The 23849-nt window shown below is 37.5% G+C and overlaps 1 protein-coding gene across 7 annotated transcripts in view; it reads left to right on the top strand.

Annotated features, from left to right (window-relative positions):
* NRXN3 (neurexin 3) overlaps window positions 1-23849 on the top strand; it is a 1454076-nt gene that overhangs the window by 1287435 nt on the left and 142792 nt on the right. For all 7 annotated transcript variants that reach the window (XM_033107567.1, XM_033107569.1, XM_033107568.1 and 4 more), the window contains one exon: window positions 21639-21728. In XM_033107567.1, the coding sequence (XP_032963458.1) occupies window positions 21639-21728 (90 nt within the window). The remainder of the gene's footprint in view (window positions 1-21638; window positions 21729-23849) is intronic.

The raw sequence follows: 23849 nt of genomic DNA, 5'->3' as shown, positions 1-23849 counted from the left end.
CCAACCGAATACTATACACTCCCTTCTTTGTGCACATCTTATTAAGCCTTACTACAACCCTTGAGGTCAGTGTTAGTTTTATTCTCATTTTATAGATCAGGAACAGTCCTAGAGACCTTAGGTACTTGTCAGGTTCCCAGCATGAGTGAAAGTGCTGGTATTCCAGTCCAAGACCCCCTGAGTTGAGAACCCCAGTTTTTAATCACACTCTGCTCCTTCCATGGATTCCCTTTGATACCCTGGGGCACTTGCATGATGCAGAAATTCTGGTCTTAACCTAAATCTTGACAATGTAGAATGTTTCTCTCAAGTTAAATCTCTAACGTCTGCCAAGTTAGAAGTTAGCCCTTCCCATGGCATCTGGCTTCCTTCACAACATCGGTTAGGCCTTTTGGGATTGTGGCAGCCTCTTGCCTTTCACAATCCCATTTTACCTTCTAGCGCTGTATCTAAGTAGACAGGAAGAGCCTTATTAGATGAAAGTCTGTTTTACTGTTTAACAGCCTTGCTTAGGGAGCGGGAGAGCAGGGAGAGGGTGCTTAGGATTTTTTTTGTTTAATTTTGTTTTTATTTTACCGGGTAAACCTTTCTCTTCTGTGAATTCCCAGCTACAAGGTGAATAGCCTCGTATCTCACAAGTTAAATACAGACACTCCTCAACTTACAATGGGGTTACATCCCCATGAACCCATCCTAGTTAAATATTTATCTAATATTTATCAGCTAAGTTGAAAGTATTGTGAATCGAAAATGCAGTTAACACACCTAACCTACCAAACATCACGCTTCGCATAGCTTACCTTAAACATGCTCAGAACATAGTTGGGCAAAATCATCTAACACAGTGAATACACTATAGAGTATCGGTCGTCTACCCTGGTCACGGCGGGGCTGCCTGGGGGCTGCGTCTCTCGGCTGCTGCCCCGTATCGCGAGAGAGTATCCTCACGCACCTCGCTAGCCCATGGAAGGGTCAACATTCATAGTACAGTTTCTGTTGCGAGTATCACTTTCACACGATCATAAAGTCGAGAAATCGTACTTCAAATCATTGTAAGTTGAGGACCATCCATGCAATTACTGCTCTCAAACCCAGAGCCTTTCTCTCCATGTCAGTGTCTCTTAGAAGCTGATAAGTATTTCAAGGCAAACTGTAGGCTTCTGTCTCATGCTAAAATTAAATGTAACTACCCAGGAGACACAAAGACAAGACTATACAGTTGACACTTAAACAACACAGGTTTGAACTGCACGGGTCTACTTATACATGGATTTTTTTCAATAAATACTGTAAATGTATTTCTCTTCCTTATGACTTTCTCAATAACACTTTCTTTTCTCTAGCTTACTTTAAGAATGCAGTATATAATGCACATAACATACAAAATATGTGTTACTCAACTATTTATATGAACGGTAAAGCTTTTGGTTAACAGTAGGCTATAGGAAGTTGAGTCAAAAGTTATACATGGGTTTTCAACTGTGTGGGGGTCGGCACCTTTGAACACCTCCCACATGGTTCAATGGTCAACATAGGATGTTTGTGTGTGTGTGTGTGTGTGTGTGTGTGAGTGACAGCCGGTGGAAGAGAAGAATATTTGGAGTAGAGGGAAAGGAAACCCATAAACACATGGCACATGACACAAAGCACATGGCCCCGAGACATTAACCTAAAACACGACTCAAGGTTATTTATAAAATAATTAAATAACACACAAAGGAGCTTGTTATAATGATGAAGATTTACATCAAGTAATATGGTAGCAATTATAGTAAAGAAAGATATTATTGATCCAGCATTGAGTGGTGAACAGGGCAGTGCTTTTGATCTAGAGAGTGGTTGAGCAAAAGAATAATTTTACTGGAAACTTCTATAGGACTTTGTAAGATGCACAACTTAGACTTAGGTCCAGGTTAATGATTTTCTCATCTTTAGTAGACTACTTTGGTATTTAAAGGGGAAGATAGACTTGAACAAATTAAAAGCCACGTGATAAATGTTTAACTATAAAGTTAAATATTTTACATATTATACAAAGTCTAGGGATTCAGTGAAATAAATGAGACATTTGAAGGTCACTTCGAGGTACCATTTAACTAAGGAAACATATTTCTTAATTTCTATGAATAATGAGTTGATTTATATTAAGCCAAATCCATGGAATAATACTTTCAAATCTAGAAATACAATGTGGTCACCCTTTACGTGATTTTTAAATTATACTCACTTGAGATAGTGTGACATAAAATGCTAATAACATCTTACTCTATGTAAGGCATCTGCAATTACACAAATTCTCCCAAATTAAAACAATCATCAAATATTGCATCATTTCAAAGCCAGGCTAAGTGAATTACAAGGTTGTTGTTTTGTGGGGTTTTTTTGTCCTGTTGTCACAAAGAAGCTCCAGTTTAGGTAGTACATAAAAACTCTGGCATGCAGAATTTGTCTTTAATTATGAAAACCTAGAATTATCACTGCAAGCATAGAATGCAATTACCCTGTGTTGTTTTCCCTTTGCCCCAGAATTAAATGAACATAAACTTTCCCAACGCCCATGCAAGAGCATAGCTTTATTTATTGGAAAAGTTCTCTTGTTTCAGTCTCTTCAATTTAACTTTGGCACAAGGTTGCAAGACCCTTCTAGTTATTTAAAATCTGAAAAGAACATTTAGCTTCTTAGAGAAAGGTGGTACATAAACGTCCAATAATAATAATATATATCCACATGCACTGTGTCATTTAAAATTCTGTAAAGCGCAGAGAGTAATGAAAGAGGCGCTCTAAACTGTAAATCACTCAATCGATAATAATCATAGTGCAGCTCATCTCAACGAGATAAAGACTTTCCACTCCTCTAAAATCCCTGTCAATACCCCAGCAGGCTGAAGCAGAGGGAAAGGAGGGTCAGAGGACAAGGAGAGAATGAGTGAAGGATAAAGCGGCATATCTAATCTTCGGTTCATGCAGTTAATGTGGACTGGATTACATTCCCAGTGCTATGTACAGTTTGCTCCAGGGGATGCGTTTCTTTTTCTCATGGTGTTTTTGCAGCCTCACAGTAGTCCCTGATGACCTGTGTTGACCTGGGTGGAGGGGTTTGCCAGATGCTGATACCTGATGTGCAGTGCTACCTGAGAACACTGAGGGACGAGGTCCATAATTGGAAAAGGACAATTCAAGCCAAAAGCTAAAGGTCATAGCAAAACAAATGATAGAAATGTGTTGATAACAAGCCAGAAAAAGTCATTATAGTGCACTTTCAAGAAGCAGAAACACTTCAGAAATCTTTTTACTAACTGGTGTTGGCTTTTCTATTAAAACAGGTTATTGAGCCCACGACCCCATCAGTGAAGCGGGTTTTGCATGGAGTTATCTCTTCATGCATTCATTCATTCACCATTCAACAAATATGTATTCAAAATCTGCTTTACGTGTAAATCCATACCATATGACATGGGTATTCGGATGGGAAGTAAAACATAGCCTCTGCCCTTAAGGGTCTTATGTTCTAGTGGAATAGGAATGCATGTATACAAACGAGATAATTTTAATGCTTAAATTTTATTGTGCAGTTATTAAGTGCCAGGCACTGCACTGAGTTTGTATATTAAATCTTCGCAATAGCCCCAAAAGGTAGAGAGTATTTTTATCACCATTTTACAAATGGGAATACGCAGGCATTTAAGATTAACTTTCCCAGGGTCATAAGCTAGTATATGAAGACCCAGAACTCAAGCCTGTATCTCTTGGATGCCAAACCTCGTGCTCCAATGCACTACAGTGTCCCTACAGTTTCAAATAATGCAAGAAGGTGCTTTCATTCAGGTGAGATCCAGGTTCAGTGGGCACACGTAAGTGCCTGATGGAGCCTGAGGACCAGACAAGGGTGGTGGACATAGCATGAAATCTGGCTGTGACCTTGGGCTGTCTAAAACAATGCTGACAAACCACTCCCCTGCCTAGACATACACAAGCAGAAACTGTGATGTGACAACCTAAACCTTTCACCCTGAGGGAACGAATTGGCCGGCATTGTTCATACATTATTTCACTTACTGTCATCTGCCCAATAGCTGCAGGAGGGAAGTATTAATCTCCCTCTTTCACAGATGAATAAACCAAGGCTCAGGGAGTTTGAGCACATTTGTTGCAGTCCTAGGGCCAGAAAGTGTCAACACTGGGATTCCACACAGATTTATAAGTCACTGCACCCTGTTGCTTTCTGTTACCCCACTTTTCCACCCCTTTCACAGGAGCACTTCAGTGTACAGTGTATATAGAGCTCCGATTCATTTGGGTGACAGATGTAGATATACATGCTACATCTGTGTATAGATGCATGCAATATACTCCCAGTGCATGCAATACATGCTGTTGTCACATTATTAAACATTTATTAGAGATGTGTGTCTGCCCAGTGCACCATTTGCGGTCTCAGTGTTTGATTCAACTAGATTTGTTTTCATTTTAATCACATTACAGAAATGTGATTTTCTCAGAGTGCAATGGTGAAATCTTCATTTCAAATGCCTACAACTATCTGAGAGCTGTATATATATACTGGATAAGGGGATAGTATAAAATATCCTGGCATACAGGATTTTAGGGAAATAGTATTACTTAATAAGAGGTAACACTGACATAGGATGTGCATTATCACATTGAATCCTTCTCTCAGCAGTTTGGAAAGGGACTCTGGTATTATTCCCATTTTAGAGATGAGAAAACTGAGTCTCAGAGAGATTAAGGAACATACTTTCCAGTATCATACAACTAGTAGGTGATAGGGCCAACTTGGACTTGAATATTGAGTCACGGAGGCCCTGACACCTTTATTTAGAGAAACTTTTTTCTCTAAAAAGCCAAACAATAAATATTATAGGCTTTTCAACCTATAAAGTCTTTGTTGAAATTATTTAACTCTGCTGTTGTAGTGTAAAAACAACCATACACAATACATAAACGAATGGGCATAGCTGTGTTCTAATAACATGATTTACAAAAACGAAAAACCGCAATGAGCCACTTTCGTCCTTTAGTTGTAGCTGGGGGACGCTTGTTCTAGGTCATGCATGTTTTGAAGCCTGTAGCTCTGTTTTTACTGATCCATCAGCTTTGTTTTGTGGATTGTCTCATCTCTGTTTAGAATAAAGGGAGCAGGATAATCTCTAAGTGGATAAATTAAATCCCAGAGACACAGAGCATATAGTACTGCTAAGTAGAGTAGTATAGACCCACAGGTGAGGTTAATTCAGGGTAAAGAACTACATAAACAGGACAGGCAATCCATTTACCTGTGCTTAAATAAACAAAAACCCCACCATACACTGCTTTCCTAACTGAACACCAAAGACAGAGATTCAATTCCACCTTTATTTGTGTCATGCCAGGCATTGCTTAGAGCAAGACTGGAAAGTAGCAAACAGAGAGCATTATTATTTCTCTAGTTCTGTTACTTCTACTTAGTAACAAAAAGTTGTGGTGATTCAAATATACGCATACTTTCATCCCTCTCTCCTTAGGGGAGTTAACATGCTTTTCTTTTGAATGCATGGGTTTGTATAAGCCACTGGTTCACCTCCCTAGTCTATTCTCTTCCCTTCTGCATAAAGATGCCAACTAACTTCTCAGCATCTGTGTCTTCTTCTGCCTGCTCCTTGCTATGTCCATCTTCTAAGTCCTGGAGAACGTCCTCTTCCTTTTCTCAGCATTGGCTGAGGGGTATTCTGCCGATGGGAGATTCCTGCTGGCGCTTCAATTCCCTTCCTGCCACTGATCTGCCATTTTGAGGGTGGACTTTCCTCATGTGTGACTCATCTTCCTGCTGATGAATTTTAGAGATTTTAGAATTGGTTTCCCTATTTATTAAAGGAGCAAGAACCAGGTTATGAGGTTTTATGGGTGTGTACGTATACACAAGCATTCCCAAATTTAAAATAAATATTTAAAAATTAAACTAAGCAGACCAGATTTTATTTATACAAAATAGGGATCCTTTCACAATTTACTGATTTGACTATTAACTATAATAAAGTTGTCAATCAAAAATCAAATTTCCCACCACCAGAATAGAAAGCATATATTATCAGATTTGGCTTCCTATAGCTTAAGCAAAGTAGTCACAGTTTGGTTAACACACACACACCCTTTTATTTTGAATCAAAGTGGTTATGTACTAGTTGCTCAATAAATGTTAAACAGCAAAACTCTACTGAGATTATTAGAGATTTTTTCTGATTTCATTGTCTGCATATACTCAATAAGAATATACACCAAGATAAAGAGCATGCTTTACAAGCATTAAATATACTTAAGTGTATTTTAAAAGCAGAAGGAAAATATCAAATATATTATTATAAATAACTTTTGAATTTTACTGGGAAATTTTTCTTTGTTGAAACAAATCTGATTTTATTAAAATATTTTTACATTGCTGAGGTGGTTCTCTGCAGGTCTCAAAGGGTAGATTTCTCAGTATACTTGGACAGAATGATAAAAGGAAAGAAGGAGAATATTTATGCATCCCCAAAAGTTTAAAAAAAAAAAACCACCTCAAATGTAAATCTAACATAAATATAAATGTAAAGTCAAAATAAATCTAAAATCTTCTCAGACAGCCAAGGTTTAGAAATACTTCATTTTTAAACCTATATGCAACTGTTGTGAGATGCTGTTACAAATAACATAGGAATTTATATAAGTGAAGTACAAACTGAAGTAGAACCAAATGCTTTTAGACTTCCAAAATGAATAGCTCGAGTTTTTATTAAATTTTATGTGTGGTAAGGATGGAGCTGGACCTCCAGAAGAGGTAAAAATAAAGGAAATAAGGGGTAAAGCATATATCGTCCTCAGGGAGCAATTGAGATCTCCTAGAGGAGATAAACCAAGAGAAATCTAATAGTCTTGCTTCATTTTGTGACTTTCTCCCACTGTGACCTCAGAGAATTTTGAGCTCCAAGTAGGTCCATAAAGGGACTTTTGAAATTACTCTTAACAGATCTGTTCTTGAAATAAGTCAATTGAACCGAGCCAGGTGCTATGCCAACATGCTGACTCAGAGTCCCGACCAACCCTCATCCCAGAACTTCATGACAATACTCTGGTCTTGTTTCTATGCTCAGTAGTTTTTGTTGTTGTTGTTTTTAAGTCTCAGTAGTCCTGTGCAATTTATCTGCAACACTTGTTCCAAGCCCACCTTCCTAGCAGGCTAGTTGAAACGCAGTAGTAGCTGTAGATGTCTTCCAGGCACACATCAGCCAAAACATTCACAAACTTTTTAGCCAGTTAATCCAGCGCGCTGGTGGCTGCATCATTATACAGCTGCATCATTCGGTCAGGTAGGTGTTGCTTTAATTTGTTTTCCTGATCCAATAGAACAATCAATATAAATGTACATTGTTTCTCTCTCTTCTAACTTGGATTCCTTGATTTGTGCCACTCACCTCTCTGTAGCTAGTTAGAATAAGCCAACTGTTGACTAGAGGGATCAAGAGTTTGAGCAATAACTGTGTGCCTTCAAACCTCACTGCCTTGGCAAGGGTAATGCCCGTTGAAATCACAGTTGACACAGACAACCTCTAGGGATAGAAGCAACCCTGGTATCTACATTCCTTTGTTAACAGAAACCATTCAAATTCTTCTCTAAAAGTAGTTGAAGCATCCATCTCTGGAAGTCTCTGCACTAGGGACTGCATAATAGAAATTGTGTCATTATTCAATTAGAACATATTAAATCCAGCAGACTAAGTAAGTAGGAAATCTACACATTTCTTCACTACTCACTGTGTATAGGTTCCATTTTTGAGTCACACTCAGAAGTAAATCTTTGAAAGAAAAAAATAAATCAATCTTTGGGCAACACTCTTGAGTTTTGGTTAGATGGGAAATGTCAATTCCTGTGTAGAAGTCTACACAATTGTAAGGATTCCAGTGTGATTTAAATAAGCCACTATCCCTGATAATCAGAAATGGAAACATAGGAGTAAAGCCAGGAAAACTGCTTGCTCTCCTCTCACTCATCTCATCTTTTGTCCTAAATATACCTTATACTTACTAGTGTTCTAAGAGATTTTTGACAAGACAGCAATGGTACATCAATAGATACTGCATGGACTTGCGTAGGCAAATTGAGTCACTCGAAGGCCTTCTTTTAATCTCTTGGATCATTATTGCAAAGATAAAAGTGGGTTTCTGAAAGAGTAAAATTCAAAGGAACCTAACAGTTAGAATGGTGAAAATACTAGGTCATCTGGTCCATTTCCCTGGTTGGTTTGTAAATTTCTACACAATATGGACTTCTCTAATTTGACTAGTATAATTTGAAATGTTATAGAGGATAGAATTTGCCTTTCTTTCACCAAGAGAATAGATCTGTCTGGTTTCTCCTCTTTGGCTTCTATTAAAAATCTTTTGTTCAACATGATTATTATGAGCAATGTCATTTGAAATTATTCTGAATCATTTCTTTAAATCCTGGATGTTTATTTTTTACAGACATCTAGGAGCTATTTTTTGTTGCAGGGTACAAGGTTCTATGGAGAACATACGAAAGCATTCTCTCCTTTGAGATGTTTATAAAATATGTCTCTTCCTATACAGGACACACACATCAATGGGTAACTATAAAAAAAAATTGCACTGACCCGTACAGATAAATATATTTAAATTTAAAAATAGCCTACAGATCTTTGAATCTATTCCTCACATAGCAAAGATTTAATGTTATCTGTTAATGTCTTATAGTAAATGGCTAAAGTACGAGTCATTAATTATTTTCAGAGTCCAGAGTGCTAACCATTACACAATGGAAAATTATTTTCTTTGTGTGTCTCAAATTTGTAGATTTTTCAGAGGTTGTGTAAGAACCTTAGTAATCATCTAAACCTTCAAAGCTAATAATTTAATAATTAGTTGGAGTCAGGACACTCACCTCTGTTTGAGGTAGCTATAGCCATCAACTTCATGAATACTCTTAAGCACCTAAGATATGTCAGCATTTGGTGTCATTGTATGTTAAGGAGGGGACTGTGAAAGAGGATGGTATAAAAAGATTTAAAAAATAAACCTTGCTTCTAAAGAGATTATAATTTCATACAAAAAAAAAACATATGCCTGCGAAATCTGATATTCAGGATAGGATAGTAGAGTCTAGGTGACAGGTAAATATTTTAAATATGTGGATAATTTTACGTAGTCATTAACCACTTTCGTAAAAGTGTAACAAAAAGCCCTAATTTTTTTTTTTAAAGTTGCTGTTCTGGTCATCACATTTATAATATGGACTAATATTTGAGTCATGACGTTAACCATAACGTATTTCTAATTATTGACAAGTATGTGTCATTTGTGTTTGTCAATCAAAACATTTAGCAATGTTAGTTACCTTTATTCTTTATTTAGCTCTGTAGTCCCTATATTTTGATCATTTCTGATGCTTTTCTCTAGAGTCCAACCACACACATGCCAATGTAAAACAATTCTGATACCGGCTCTTAAGTCCTAGAAAAATGACTTTTAGAGTCTGTTCAATGACTTTGTAAAGGCTGCTTTATGCTAATCCATAAATTTTCAAAGGGGTTGAAGAGGCAATGCATGCTTTTCTTAAAAGCCAGGTTTGTGAGGTGGGACTGGGTTTTGTCTGGTTTTGGTCTTCAGTGTTTTGCTTTGTTTTTACTGTTTTGTATTAGCAGGGACTGTGGTGGGCAATATCTTTCTATTCTAAGTGTAAGTAAGGCTATTCATCGCCAGTGATTGTTCAGACCCTACAGGAACATCAACTGTTTGCTTTGGTTTTTAGAAGGTTGGGATGAGGCATGGGAGTGAAGGCGTTCACCCTAGGTTCCCCATAGAATCACTCAAGGAGTAGGAAATCCATTGATCGGCTGGGGGTTACAGTTTCACAATATCTTACCAGGAAGTCCAGACTGCTCTTCTTACCAGCCTCTGTCCATCCCTCATCTGAATAATGATGGCTGGGGGTCAGATAACTGGCTCCCTGAACCTTTATTAGTTCTACTCCTTATTAGCTGCAAGGTGGGGTCAAATAATATGGTGAATTCTTCTGCCACGTGCCATCCAACAGAAAAGGCAGGGAGCTTCAATACGGGAAGCGGTGCGTCGAACCTTAGGAACAGTGTGTGACAAGTTTCAACTTGTTTGGTGCAGTCAATTGGGTGTGAGCTATGGTTGAGAGAAGGTGTGTTTTAAAGTGTGCCATAAATCACAGATCATGAACAATGCATGAAATTTTGTTTCAAACTGCAAAAAAGGGCTAAAGAAACACACGAAATGTGAAAGTCAGTTTATGGTGATCTTACAGTGATCATGATCTGGCACCATGTGACTTCTGGCTTTTCCCCAAAGTCAAAATAATCATGAAAGGTAAACGTTTTGAATGGATTCAGTGCATGAAGGCCGCCAGGACAGCGCAACGAAAGGTACTCATGAAAGAGGACTTCCAGAACTGCTTCAGATAGTGGCAAAAAACATGGGATAAGTGTGTTCAAAGCGAGGGGGATTTATGGCAATGCATCTTTTACCATAATGTGTTTTTTTTTTATTTAAACATTCACAGTACTTACTGATCACACCAAGTATAGAGTCAATCCCCACCATCTTCCCTCCCTTCCTTTGCATCTCGCAGTGGGGATCAGAGAAGTATCAGTCCTTCTCTAGTTTTCCTGCCCTGTCCCAGCTCCCTCAGCCTTGACCTTTCCTTCTCCTCTCAGGAGCTGCATCATTGCATCCTTTCTCTTGGATTTGATAATTCTCTCTTTAGAATGAAGAGGGCGAAAGATATGTAACAGAGACCCACATCTCCCTGTCTTTCTTCCAGGACTCTTAAGGCTCTTACCACACAAATTCTTTTGACTCCACAGATAGCCTCTGAGTGCTTCTCCCTCCTCCTGTTGGGCCCTGATGGAAATCCTCACAGAGAGGATGCTTCGTTTATGCAATCTCACTTTCTCTTCCTTCCTGGATTTCCCGACTTCCTGGATGCGTCTTTTAGTGTTTGCTGCAAAAACGAACCCTCCAAAACTGTTATTTATTGGCTCAGATTTCCATGCATCATGTGAGTGTTTTTTTCTGTTCCAGGATGGCTGAGATGAAGCTGGATGAACTCTTTTTTTCTTTTTTTTTTTTAATTAAAGTTTATTGGAATGACAATAGTTAGTAAACTTGATGGCCTTATTCACATGTCTGGGGCCTCAACTGAGCTGTCTGAGCTGACTGAGTAGGCTTGGATAGCTGAGGTTTCTCTTCTCATGGTCTCTCATCTTCCAGGATCCTAGACTGGCCTTCTTCATGTGGCAATCTCTGGCTTCAACAGCACGAGAGGGCAAGCACTCCCACACAAGTGCTGCTCAAACCTCGGCTTACATCTCATTTGCTAACACACCCTGTGCCAAACAAAGCAAGTCTCAGAGCTAACACAGAATCAAGGAGTGGAAAAAGAAATTCAACCTCTAATGGGAGAAATAACAAAGTCCCGTTGCAAAGGAGCATGGATATCAGAATGGGAGTATAGCTATTTTGCAATTTAACGCATTGGCAGAGAACTTGGAAAAGGCTCTGGCTGCTATAATTTTATTTCCTTCTTAATTTTCTCCCTCTTAATCCTAAATCCAGACCTCAAGCTGAAGTTGGAAACTGGTGACTGTCACTGATGAATTGTCTTTTATTTTCTTTAGGGTATGATGTTTTTAGAAATAAACTTGGCTCTTCCTGCCACATCACACATGCACCTTTTCTCTTTTTATTTTTTCAAAGTATGTCTTATTTTGCCTTAAAATGAGTTAATTATTTCTTTTAAAAATTTTTTAAAAATTAAATGTCCATTTTAATTTCTTAAATAGTCCCTCTTGATGCTTTCAAAGACTTTACCTGTTTTTGTTTGGGGTATTTATGATATCTCAATATTGTTTATAAAATATGTTTTATTTGTATAGGCTATGTTCTCCCTTTTATTTCTTTCTTCTTTAAAAAAAAAAAACACAAAGACAGTCACACTATAAAAACAGTCCTATGCTGATCTATACTTTTCTCTAGACATTTTCTCTGAGCTCAAAACATTGTTGTTTTTCAGTTTTCTTTGTTTGTAGCCAGATTTGAGGGCATGCTGCATTCTCACAAACAATTCGATTTGAATTAATTTGCCACGTAGAGTTAACGAGGCATTATATAAATTCAAGATATAGTACAATGACTGCATTCCCTGAGGTTATTTCTTCACTGGGAAAATTTTGATTCTTGTACCACATTGCAGTATTGTACCCCTGACCTTTGAATTTTGTACTAAATGATGCGTAGCTGCCAGCTGGTTCATTTTTTGAAAAGCCTTGGAAATGCCACATAAGCAAACAAGTAGGAGTATAGACAATTCTTTAATTAACACCTTTGTGGGGGAAGGATGGTCTTCACGATCTATCCTCTGATGCTTGCCTATGCCGGGAGTCCTGTTTCTAATGAGCTTCTAAGTGGAAGAATGAGAAATGTTAAAATAAGGAAACTATATTTCTTAGATGATTTCTGAGTTCTCCTCAACCTTAAAATTGTATACTCTTCTCAAAATATAAACTGTAAGTTCCAATGAACTCTATTCCCATAAACTGCTTTTTAATTATAAAGCACAAAAACATTTGCCGAAGTGGGACCTCAGTGGTTATCTGAACTTTCACTCACGCCACCGCCACAACAAGCATACATTGTCATCTGTCACCAACGGGTTCTCTACCAAGGAGGATTTCCTTCAGAATGTGAAGTCTGGTACAAACAAAATAAATAGGAAAATTCAGATGAACTGAAGAGTGAAGACATACTAATCAAAGCACAGGTCTCTGGGTCTTACATGAATAACTTCCCAGGGTGCTTAAGGAATTTGAACTCCTAGCCCCTGTTAATGTGTACTCAGAAAAAATGATGGGAGTCAGTCAGAATAGAAAACTATTTAGGAAAAGTGTCCTAAATTTTATATTGTGTGAAAGGATAGATCTCTTAAACTTGGGGCTAATAAATAAAAATTCTCAAGAATTTCATCTGGCGGATAAGTTGGTATGCACTTAAACCACATTTAACAAAGATTCTGGTGATGGCTAAGGACAAACATGGACTCACCAAACACAAGTCTTAATAAACTAGTCTGAGTTCCCTTTGGGGAATAGCATTAGCACAGATGAGGAGGAGAATGTTATAAATATAGTGTCTCTTCATTTTCCTGAAAGAAAACTCTGACTCTGATAGAAATGAAACACTTAGATAAAGCTCTCTAGTTATCATGGATTTATTGCTGTGTAACAAGTTACCCCAAACCTTAGTGGCTTAAAACAACAAACATTTATTATCTCAGATTCCGTAGGTCAGGATTTGGTGGCAGCTTAGTTGAGTGGTTCTGTATCAAGGTATCTGATGAGTTGAAATCAAGGCATCAACTGGGGCTACCATCGTCTCAAGGCTTATCTAGACTTGAGAGATCTGGTGGCCTCATTTCCTTTACTTGTGGGTCTTTCCATAGGGCTTCTTAAGTGTCCTTGTGATATAACGCTAACTGCCCCAGACTAAGTGATGAGAGAAAGAACGGGGAGGGGATAGTGGTAGGGAACAGGCACAGAATCACAGTGCCTTTTCTGATCTAGTTTCTAAAGTCTAACACTGGCACTTCCACCATATTCCATTATTTAGAATTAAGTTACTAAGTCCAGCCCACATTCAAGGTTGGAGAATCAAACTCCACCTCTTACAGTGAGGAAGGAGTTTCAAAGAATTTGTCAATTTTTGAAGCCACTACATAAGCCTCCTACTCTGTATATTTTTCAGAGACTAGAATGAATTCACAAAAGATATGCTTATCAAATTTGCAGATGACACAAAGCTAAGAACGGTATCTCCTACAAGAAACAAAAGACCTAGAGTTAAACACTTTTTTTATCAGGTGGAATGCTATTATGAAACAAAAAAGAATGGATTTAATGGGATGTAATTAAAATTAAAGGCCTGTTTTGAAGTTCATAATGTTTTGTTGCATGAATGCAAGATGGCCCAAGCTTTCTGAAAAGCAACTTAATTGGAAACTATCTTGGGTTTTTGTTGGAAACACACCCAGTATGTGACTGTGCTGTGATGTGGTTGTTCAGACAACTGTTCAAACCAGTATATTAACCAGGTCAACAGTGGCTGGTACAGTGATTGTTATTTTTATATCGCTTAGAAGTAGTATATTCATTTGTAGGCACAAGGTTCAAGGTTGTTCTAAAAGACCTATAATTTATAAACACAAGAGATTCCATAAGATCTAAACAGAAGGAATACTACAGCATAAGTTTATTATGCTATCAGAGATATTGACATTCGTGTGACTTTCCTACTCGTGAGGATGAAAATGTTCCTATTTGTTGCCCATTGGAATTGTTCTCTCAAATCCCCTACCTGTCCTCTGAGCTGTGCAGAGACACCACACATAAAGGTTTAAATGAAAAAAAAAAATTTTTTTTAACCAAATATTCTAACATTCTGGCTTTAAATATTTTGGGTTTGACATCCTCTGAGTGAGAAGAATGAAAGGTAATACGGATGGAGAGTGAGGGGAGGAAGGTAGCTAGAGAGAAATGAAAGAAACCAGCAAGATGAAAGAGAAACAGGGAGGTCACGCAGAGGGTGGACATACAGGAATGCATGGGTCATGGGGAAGAGGGAGCCCCAAAATAACACCGTGGCTTTTGCCACAAGGAGGAAGTAAGCGATAAGAAGAAGGGCACCTGGGGGAAGCTTGAAGGGATCATATGTCAAACGGCTGAAGACGGAACGTTAAGGCTTCATGTTGAAAAGGAAATTTGAAAAGATTTGACACTAAAAAGTGTGTAGTGAAGTTAATTCTTGCTGAGTTTGCCATCTTTTAAGTTTAACCGTTCCGAATCAGGTACTATTATAACAATAGTACTAAATCATATTGTGAACACTTCTTTTGTGCCACACACTGTGCTGGATGCTTTGCATACATTTAATTCTCAGTTAATTCTCACAACCCTATGTTGCAGTTATTATTATAATCCTCATTTTATATATGAAGAAACTAAAGCTTAAAGACACACCAAGAGAGATATATTTAACCTGTTTACCAGAAAGGACCTAGACAAAAATCCAGACTTTGAAATTGACTAGGCTAGCTTCAGGGCATGTTTTGGAATAATCAGAGAAGGAAAAAAAGTGACAGCATTTGAGGAAGGAAAGCAGTTTATGTTTTGCTAATTTATAGCATGTCATTTTTGAAAGTGGCTCTTAAATAAAAAATAGGAGCTAAGAGCTATCATACTGAGGAAAGTTCCATTAGATTACTTAAAATATTCTCTTAAACTGTGAAAACAAATAAAGATATTATAGTCACCTGGATGTTGTTTTTTTAAATCTTTCTAAGTAAAATTATCCTTAGTGAGAGAGGATCAGTGAGGAGAAACTCTAGGAGCAATGAGTCAGGAAAAGAGTTGATTTGAGAACGGCTTCAAAATACAAGGAAAGGATAGGCATTGGTGATATATGTTCTAACTGTTGCATCAGGGTACACGGTCTTTAGTATAATAACACTTCAACAGAATTGGCACTTTGATTTAGATTAGGGATATGAAAGAGAAGTTTAATATTAACCTGTTTGCACCCAAACTCACCTCAGCCAGTCTTGACGATGGTCAAGGAATAGGGACATGATCACTTGGATCCCTGGATACAGAGCACCAGAGTTACATCTCTAGCGTGGTCCCCATTCCTATCCCCTCGCTTATAAGGTATTCGGATATGAGGACTGAATGTGGATAGGCATTTCAGTGGGAGAACATAGGCAGAGACCAGAGTTCAATGGAAACATCAAGACTGGAAGGTTTCTGAAGGGTTCTCCAGGCTGCATCCTCCCGGACCCATCCGCCCCATACACACACATTCCCTTTTACTGTTTACTGAAAAAATGATCTTCCATTTTGGAGCCTTAGACACACGTTAGAGAAAGATCATAAGAATTAAAATAAATCACAAACTGTCCCCTTTCCCAGCCTCTTGCTACTCCCTATGAACAACATCCTTGCCTGGATTATAACATTTAATTTGCATAAAATCTGGCAAGAGAGGTATTATTATCCTCATCGTTTTTTTTTTAAACAAGTGAAGAAGCTGAGTCATCTAGGTTAGGTATATTCTTCAAGTTCACAGAACTAGTAAATGTCTGAGATAAGACTGTCTGACTTAAAAGCCGTGCTTGAGCTACTCTTTGCTTGAACCTCTCAACTCCTATAGCCTAGAAATGGTGGATTGATACTATGACTTTGATATGGGAAGGGAATGATAATATGTCTGTCCACGTATATTTTCTATTTCTGAACATATTCAGAAGACATGAGGTACTGAGCTTCATCAACCAATCCAGGTTATGCCTGGGGCACATGTCACATCACTTCGGAAAGGTGGTTCTCCCTGGCTCATGGAACCACTTTAGCAAATCTGGAGAAGCTCCCTTACTTAATAATGCCCTGTGCTCTGGGTCTATTAATTTACTTCCCCAGCAGATCAGTTTTCTGCTCCGAGAGATTAATTTCTTTACCTTGGCACGCTGAAGGATCAAAGCTCACAATATAAACAGTTCTTTTTTCTTCAGCCCCAAAGGTGTGTTGTGAGGATTAATGAAATGATGCTTATAATTGCATTTTGAGTTCCTTGTTCTAAAGACACTTTATAAATATAAGATATTAGTTATTTGTTGAGGTCCATCCATCATTTACAAATGGCCAAACATTCTAGATGACCTTTGAGTGTACAGCACCCCCCTTTCTGTCTCTAACAGAGTTCATCTGCGTCAATGCCAAGAACGAGACCGGAGCCAGTTCCTTTTCTTTAGTGTCTTATATTTGCTTTGAAATTCATAAAGTGTTCTTTGGGGACAGAGACATTGTAAGCACCTCTGAAAATCCCCAGGACTTGAGCTTACCCACATCGATTTTCTTTTGCCTCTGACTCTAATACATAATATTTATTCTTTGACTGTTCATTTGACTCATAGTCTCATTTTTTAACGTCAACAAAACAATAAAGAAAACTTTTCCTTTCTTTATTCCAGGACTCAAAACAAAATGCAAATATGTCCCTGGCATTAATTTTGTACAGATGAATGTTGTTACGATACTCCTATTAGCATGCCCACATGCTTGACAATATTTCAGAGGGTATTAATGGTCTACCTGCAAGAAAGCATTTTCTGCCAGCCTGGTGCAAATTGCTAGAACCTTTAAGCCACTCTTCCTCAACTTAGCAGCAGTATATCATCATTACTTGTGGCTGGACCATGAAATCACATTTATCAATGCCTGAATTGCTCTTTTACTTTTAATGGTATAGAAACCCATTTTGTTTTGGAAATGGGGTTAGCTGAGTATATTTCAGAAGATATAGAAATGTAAAAAGCAACATCTAGGTGGCTTGGGGGATATTTAGGATGTTTCTTTCCTGTGGTCAGTTGATCTTTGGATGACAAAATCCATGGGACCATATGGAATGGAGTCCGGAATGGAGTCCTGATCAAGTTCTGAGAGAAGGGAAGCACACTATAGTACCAGTGTGCTTTCTTTTATATCATCGGGAAAGAGTTCAATTATATTAATGATAATAGTTTAAATAAGTTGTACGTTTTTCATGCCCCAGGTTCTATCTATGCACTACCTCTTATAATCCTAGACGGAACCCTATGGTGAATTAGGAAATGGGGGAACTGAGGCTAAGTAACTTATCTCACAGCTGGTATATGATAAAGTTAGAACTCAAAGTCAAGTTTATGTCCAAAGTTCATAGTCTTAACTTCTATGATGTACTGATTATGGCTTTAAGAAAATTAATATAATGTCTAATGAGTAGGATCTGTTTTTGGGCAAATAGAGTGTAAAAATGGTGTTGTAAAAGTTATTTGCTGTGCTATATAAGAGTTTTCTCTCTCAGTTCTTCAATTTAAAAAATGTTACTCCTTTGGGACTGCCAACACATTTCAAATTTACTCTTTTGGAACTCTAAAGAGGGAGTGATGCATTGGGGACCTATTCAAGGATCAACTCGATTACTTTGTCTCATCTTCCTCTGGTCTCTATTCCTTTTATCCCAAATAGATTCACCCAAGTGTAAGAAACATGAGGTATTTCTGCATAAATATTGGAACTATGTGTATGAACCAGTTGGGTCTTAATAATTGCACCTCAAAATAGTCTGCTCTTCACAATATTATAATTCAACAGTGCATGTTGTATGTGTCTCCAGGAGTTGAAATACTTGATAATAGAACCAATAGTACAAATGCAAATAACTACAGGAAGCCAGTGATATAAAAATCTCAATATCTGACCAAAATCGGGTGGGGACACACACACACACACACACACATTTATTTGACGTAGAATAGAAAGTGACTAATATTTTTTTTTCTAAAATTCAGTTCTACTTAAGTAAGTGTCAGATGCATGTAAATAATTTAAGTACTATCTATTTGAAGATCTTTTTGTGCAACTTATAGATTTTTCAATGTGGTTGAGAACTGAACTCATTACATTTTTTTTTTTTATCTAAGTAGTAATGCCCACGTGCCTCTTTTAATGACATTGCAGAATTATTATTCACGAGGCCACTCTTTCTGAGGGTAGTCACTTTCTGTTGAAGAATTGATTTCAGTCTTTGTTTAAACTTTCATACTGGTTGCTCTATGAAATGTACAACTGAATGTTACTAAGGATTTAATATGAATGTATGTATGTGAATTTGATGAGGCTTGCTCAGCTTTCAGAGTAGTCCCTATGTATGAATTCTGATATTTAGAAGGTTATTTGCTCTTCGATCAGTCTAGCAAATGGGGCTCGGGGCAAATGAACTCATTCTTATGCACATGTTTCTAAAACAGTTCTCTCTAATGTTTGAGATAAATTAAAATAAAAACCAACAAGAACATGAAAAGAAACTAAGAACAATGTTAATGTGGCAATTTAAACCCATTGGGTTTTCCAACTGACCTTCCATCTTTCACAGCTTTTAACAGTATGCAAGATCACTATCCTTAGTGCCAGAGACTATCAATCTGGGGTGGAAGACTTAAACCTTTTTTCTAAATGTCTTTAAAGCTGGGATGGAGAAGAATGACACTCTCTCTTGCACTTCTTGCAGGGTGTAAGGTTGGATTGTGGCTATGCTGTCCTCCCAACATATCACTCAATTGTCCAACGTAGTTTTCTCCTTTACTAGCCTGTACCATATTCCAAAATGATTTTCCATGGCGCTTTATGTTTGAAAGAGAGTTGGTGGAGAGGAAGGGTTGCTCAGAAGGACCAAGCCCTATATATTTAGAGGAAGTGAATCCAGGCAGCTGCTTAATTAATTTGCTGCAGATAGAACTCTGGCAGTTCACAACTTTGGGTACTTTTGATTTTGCCCTGCTGTTACTAAGACTCTGTAGCTTTATATTTGCTACCAACTGCACTCATCCATTGCACAGTGAGCAGAATGAAGGTCGTTACTATACTTAATGTTGTAGCCAAAGATGAGAGTTACAGAAAACCCAAAGTAATGGAATATATTCAAGGTGAATGTGGCACAACTCATTTGCCATTTCTCAGTAGACTGTTCTGTGGTGACTGAAACTTGAGAGGAGTCAAAGCTTCTGAAGATGGATGACATCCCTTGAGATATCCATCTGCTGTAGGGTAGAATTAAGAGTTATAGAGGGTTCTTTTCAGAAAAGTGCATGCTCCTTTTCTATGAAGATATGTGAGAATTTATGCAACTTTATTTTGGAATAATAGACTTCTGAGTACCAGGGAAGACCATAATGATCTCTAATTGTAGCTATATTAATAGGTATAACTGGCTTCTTTCACCATAGGCTTATTGATACACCAAGAAGTTAAATAGCCTTTCTGTTTTTCTCTCATTGCCTGCACCCTCCTTTTTTTCTGTGAAAAAAATAATACTTTAAGGAAAACTTTAAATTATACATTCTAATCTAAAATTGTTAATTGTTCTCTCCATTCTTTGCACTTTTTCCTTTGATACATCTATATATTATACTTTATGCCAGCCATCTAGTATCCCAGAATGCAGGCTAAAAACAGATCCATAGTTGCCTCTTTCATGAGTTTTGTTACTGTTGTTTTATTTCTGGGTAGTGAGAATAATGAGTCAGTTTCTTAAAATAATTTGTTTATAGGAGAAATGAATGGGGAATCTTGCAGACATCTCCCACCATGGCCATCCTACCCCTCACAGAAGGCAGGTACCAGTTTAGCCACATGTGGAATCTGCCAATCACTCTTACATGGAGGTGACCCTAAGATTCAAATGCCATGGTAAACTTCTAGTCACCTGACCTGATGATATATTCAATTCTGATATTTTTTCTGGCTTTTAAACTTTTGTTTGTGAATGGTTCTCAAGCCGCCTGTTTTGAGATTTTGATTTAATTTTTAAAGTTGGTAATTTGGAATGGGATTCCCTAAGGGCTAAGAGTCAAAAGTAATGGATTGGAATTCACTAGTTCTGCTTGATCACTGTGAGGTTAGTGGATGAGACAGAATGTTTCCCAAAGCATGGTTTTGGTATGTTGTGATTTGAAGCATATTTATTAGGGGTATATATCTATAACACCACTCTCCAAGTCTATCCTGGAGAGAGAAATCATCCAGGGGTGGTAACACCAGTTACAAAACAAAGAAGGGGGCATACTAGCAATTAAAAACATTATGTTTGAGGTTTAAAACTAATTAGATATTGTATGCTTGGGAGACGTAGCCCTTACAGGCTTTATGAATGGATGCTTGTTCAGGATGGACCTCTCACGAGAAGGTGAGAGAACGAGAGAGACTAGCTAAACATATAAATAATGTATTTATTAGTAGTAAGAAAGTATGGGTGCTCAAAAGTTTGCAGATGCTATATCATTGTATTTATAGCTGCTTTTATTTAAAGATACATACTTTGGGTTTCCTTCTTTTTCAAATGTGGAACAAATATGGACAAAGGGATCATCTGTAATACTCCACCTATTTACATAGGGATGCCAGGGCATCCTTTAAGGAATAAGGAGTCTCACTTGTCCACCAAGGCTTAAATTGTCTTCTTTGGCTTCCCTCTGCGGGGAGATGGAGCAGCTAGAAACACTTGAGTGTAGAATAAGGAAGTACATGGGCCATGCTTCTGGTTGGAGACAGTAGAGTGAGAATAGAGCATGCATGACTGAGCTACTGAGAGTCCCCTACCACATGATGACACTGATTGGGCAGATGCATTACTCACAGGTAAAGGACATCTTTGTGCCTCCATTGGCCCAATTAAAGTATAGGTAGGGTGAGATGGAGAAGAGTGAAGGGAAACCCATTTCTGTAAATGGCCAAGCTTCTCACTGACTCCCATTCCATGCCACAATGCTAAAACATAATGGAGCACTGCATAGCTAAGACTAACCTGACCTCAGACCTGTTAACCAAGGACAGAGTGACTTCGACTCCACCTCTACTAAAGATAAATTGATCTCTATCTCTAAAAACGTCATAAAACAAACCAAAAAACCTAGGATGTTTTTTAACGACTTATTCACTTTTCAGATTGTTTTTTAAGCTGTTTTTTAAACTTTAAAGGCAACACTGATAATGAACGCTTCCAAATGGTAAAACAGAAAATCCCCTTCAAATATAACCGGCCCGTAGAGGAGTGGCTGCAGGAAAAAGGTAACCGTCGTTAAAACTTTCATTTTAAATTCATTTGATTCTAAACCCTCATTTTTAAAGCCTGCAAATAAATGTTCCTTAAATGATAATCGCCTGCTGCATAAATGACTGTTTTAATTTTCATTATAATTTGTGTCAGCTTCCACCTGCCATATGTTGATAAATCATGCTATAATACATTGCCATTAAAATACAGTTAAAGGGACTAACATCTAGCTTGCTATCAGCCTGACAACCACAAACAAAAAATTCCAGGAACCTCTAACAAAGAAATGTATTATGGCAATTTAACCACTGCATGATGTTATTTGTTAATTTGTTTTAAATTACCAAAGCTTTCTAAAGAAATTTCAAAACCACTTTTTAAACTTACATCTTGAGGCTGTTTTGGCTTTACTCTCTGTAGCGTGGTTAACAACAAAAACAAAAAATCATAGATAGACTCTTGTAACTTAAACTGCTTAAAACAAATGTTATAAGGGGAGCGATGTTGTTTTTTTTTTTTACATTTGTTTATAAACAAAGAAAAGAATGAGAAGATGAATTTTGCCTTTAGCTTCAAACGTACAGAGGCAAAAGTGTTTCATAAGAGGTTAATTGTGTCCTAGTAGCTGACTGAAACTAAAAACAAAAACACACTTATTTTACACTTTGGTTGTGTGATACCCTTGTATTTGATATTTATGCAACAAAAGTGTAAGTGGTTAGGACAATGAGTTGGAAAAGGAAAGGCCCATGAAAGGCAAAACAGCAGTTTTCTGATTTGCTGGAGAAAACAACCACTTTGTTAATAAAAAGAGGGCAGCGGTTATACCTGATGTTAGAATTTTCTGTGTGGCTTCTTTTTGTTGGGATGTAAACTACTATCTCTCAATGAAGAAAAGTTTCTGTCTTTAAGAAGCTATTTAATCTGTTATTTCCTGAGCCAGTATAAGCTTCTCTTGTCTCAAGACCTTAAGTGAGTTTTTAAAATATGTAGAGATTTGATTGAGTTATATATAAAAAGTAATTGGGCATATTAGTATGCAACTTAAAAAGCAAAGGACTACTGCAGTTTTAACTGGGAGAAAACATTCAGACCTTTGAACACGGAAAATCCTCACTGAGTCTTAACTGTTTGCCCTGTTTTTAACGTATGTGGTCTAATTAAAAATAAATTAAGAATAACTCTAAAAAGCAAATAATTTTGTCTAGTAATCACTAGCTTATAAAGTCCCTTTAACATTAAATACGATGATTGCCTCACTTTTTAAAAAGGAAATGAAAACTAGATGCATGTCTGAGTCTCATGTGCCTGAGAGAACTTTTTTGTTTCTTTCAATTTTATGTTAATAATATTTTATTTTACTCCATTGCCTTTTGAAGCCTAAGTTTAATAGCATGCCAGGCGTTTTCATTTGTATAAGCCATTAAAAAGTTATTAGTAGGCTTTTAGTTTTCCTTATGACAGCATTGTTATCAGTTGGCTTTCATATAAAAAGATGCTTTCAAGCACACAACAAATGGAGGGGTTGGGACTGGGGCCGGGGTGGAGGGAGGCATTCTAGTTTCTTAATCATATATGTATCTGTTTCTATGTGCACATAATATTGAAAAGAATCATTTGCCAACTGGGAGGTTTTGTCTTCTACGTTATTTTAACTGAAATTACTTTTTTTGTAATTAGGGTATGTCACATGTATTCATTCTATTGCTTTACCCCTTCCTCTGTCTAGCTAACTTTCCCTTCAAAAGAAATGAAAAATATTTATCAAAGACCTTGTAAAGACAGTGAGTGAGAAAGGGGAAAGACAGAAGGGTGATTAGGCAGACGTATTAGGAAGTACTTGGAAGATCTTTTTAGAGTGATTTCTGTCACTGGGGGAGATGTCTGGGGCGCAGCATTCCCCAGTGTGTTTTCTGACTCTGTCTACTATTGACTGACGTTCTGACCTTAGACAATCCACTTAACCTCTTTATATCTCAGATTTCCCATCTGAGGAGAGGAGAAATAATACTGCTTATTCCCCAAGGGTGTTCTGAGGTTTAATTAATGAGTCTTTGTGTAACATTGACTGGAGACGTGCAAAGATTTCATTTAAGCAGTACGTGAGTTTGATGTCCAAATGAGGTAACAGTAGC

The sequence above is a fragment of the Rhinolophus ferrumequinum genome, chromosome 6, assembly GCF_004115265.2.
Source record: "Rhinolophus ferrumequinum isolate MPI-CBG mRhiFer1 chromosome 6, mRhiFer1_v1.p, whole genome shotgun sequence".
NCBI classification, from domain to species: Eukaryota; Metazoa; Chordata; class Mammalia; order Chiroptera; family Rhinolophidae; genus Rhinolophus; species Rhinolophus ferrumequinum.
Note: the sequence above shows the minus strand (reverse complement) of the source record. Positions and strands in the feature narration are given on the sequence as shown.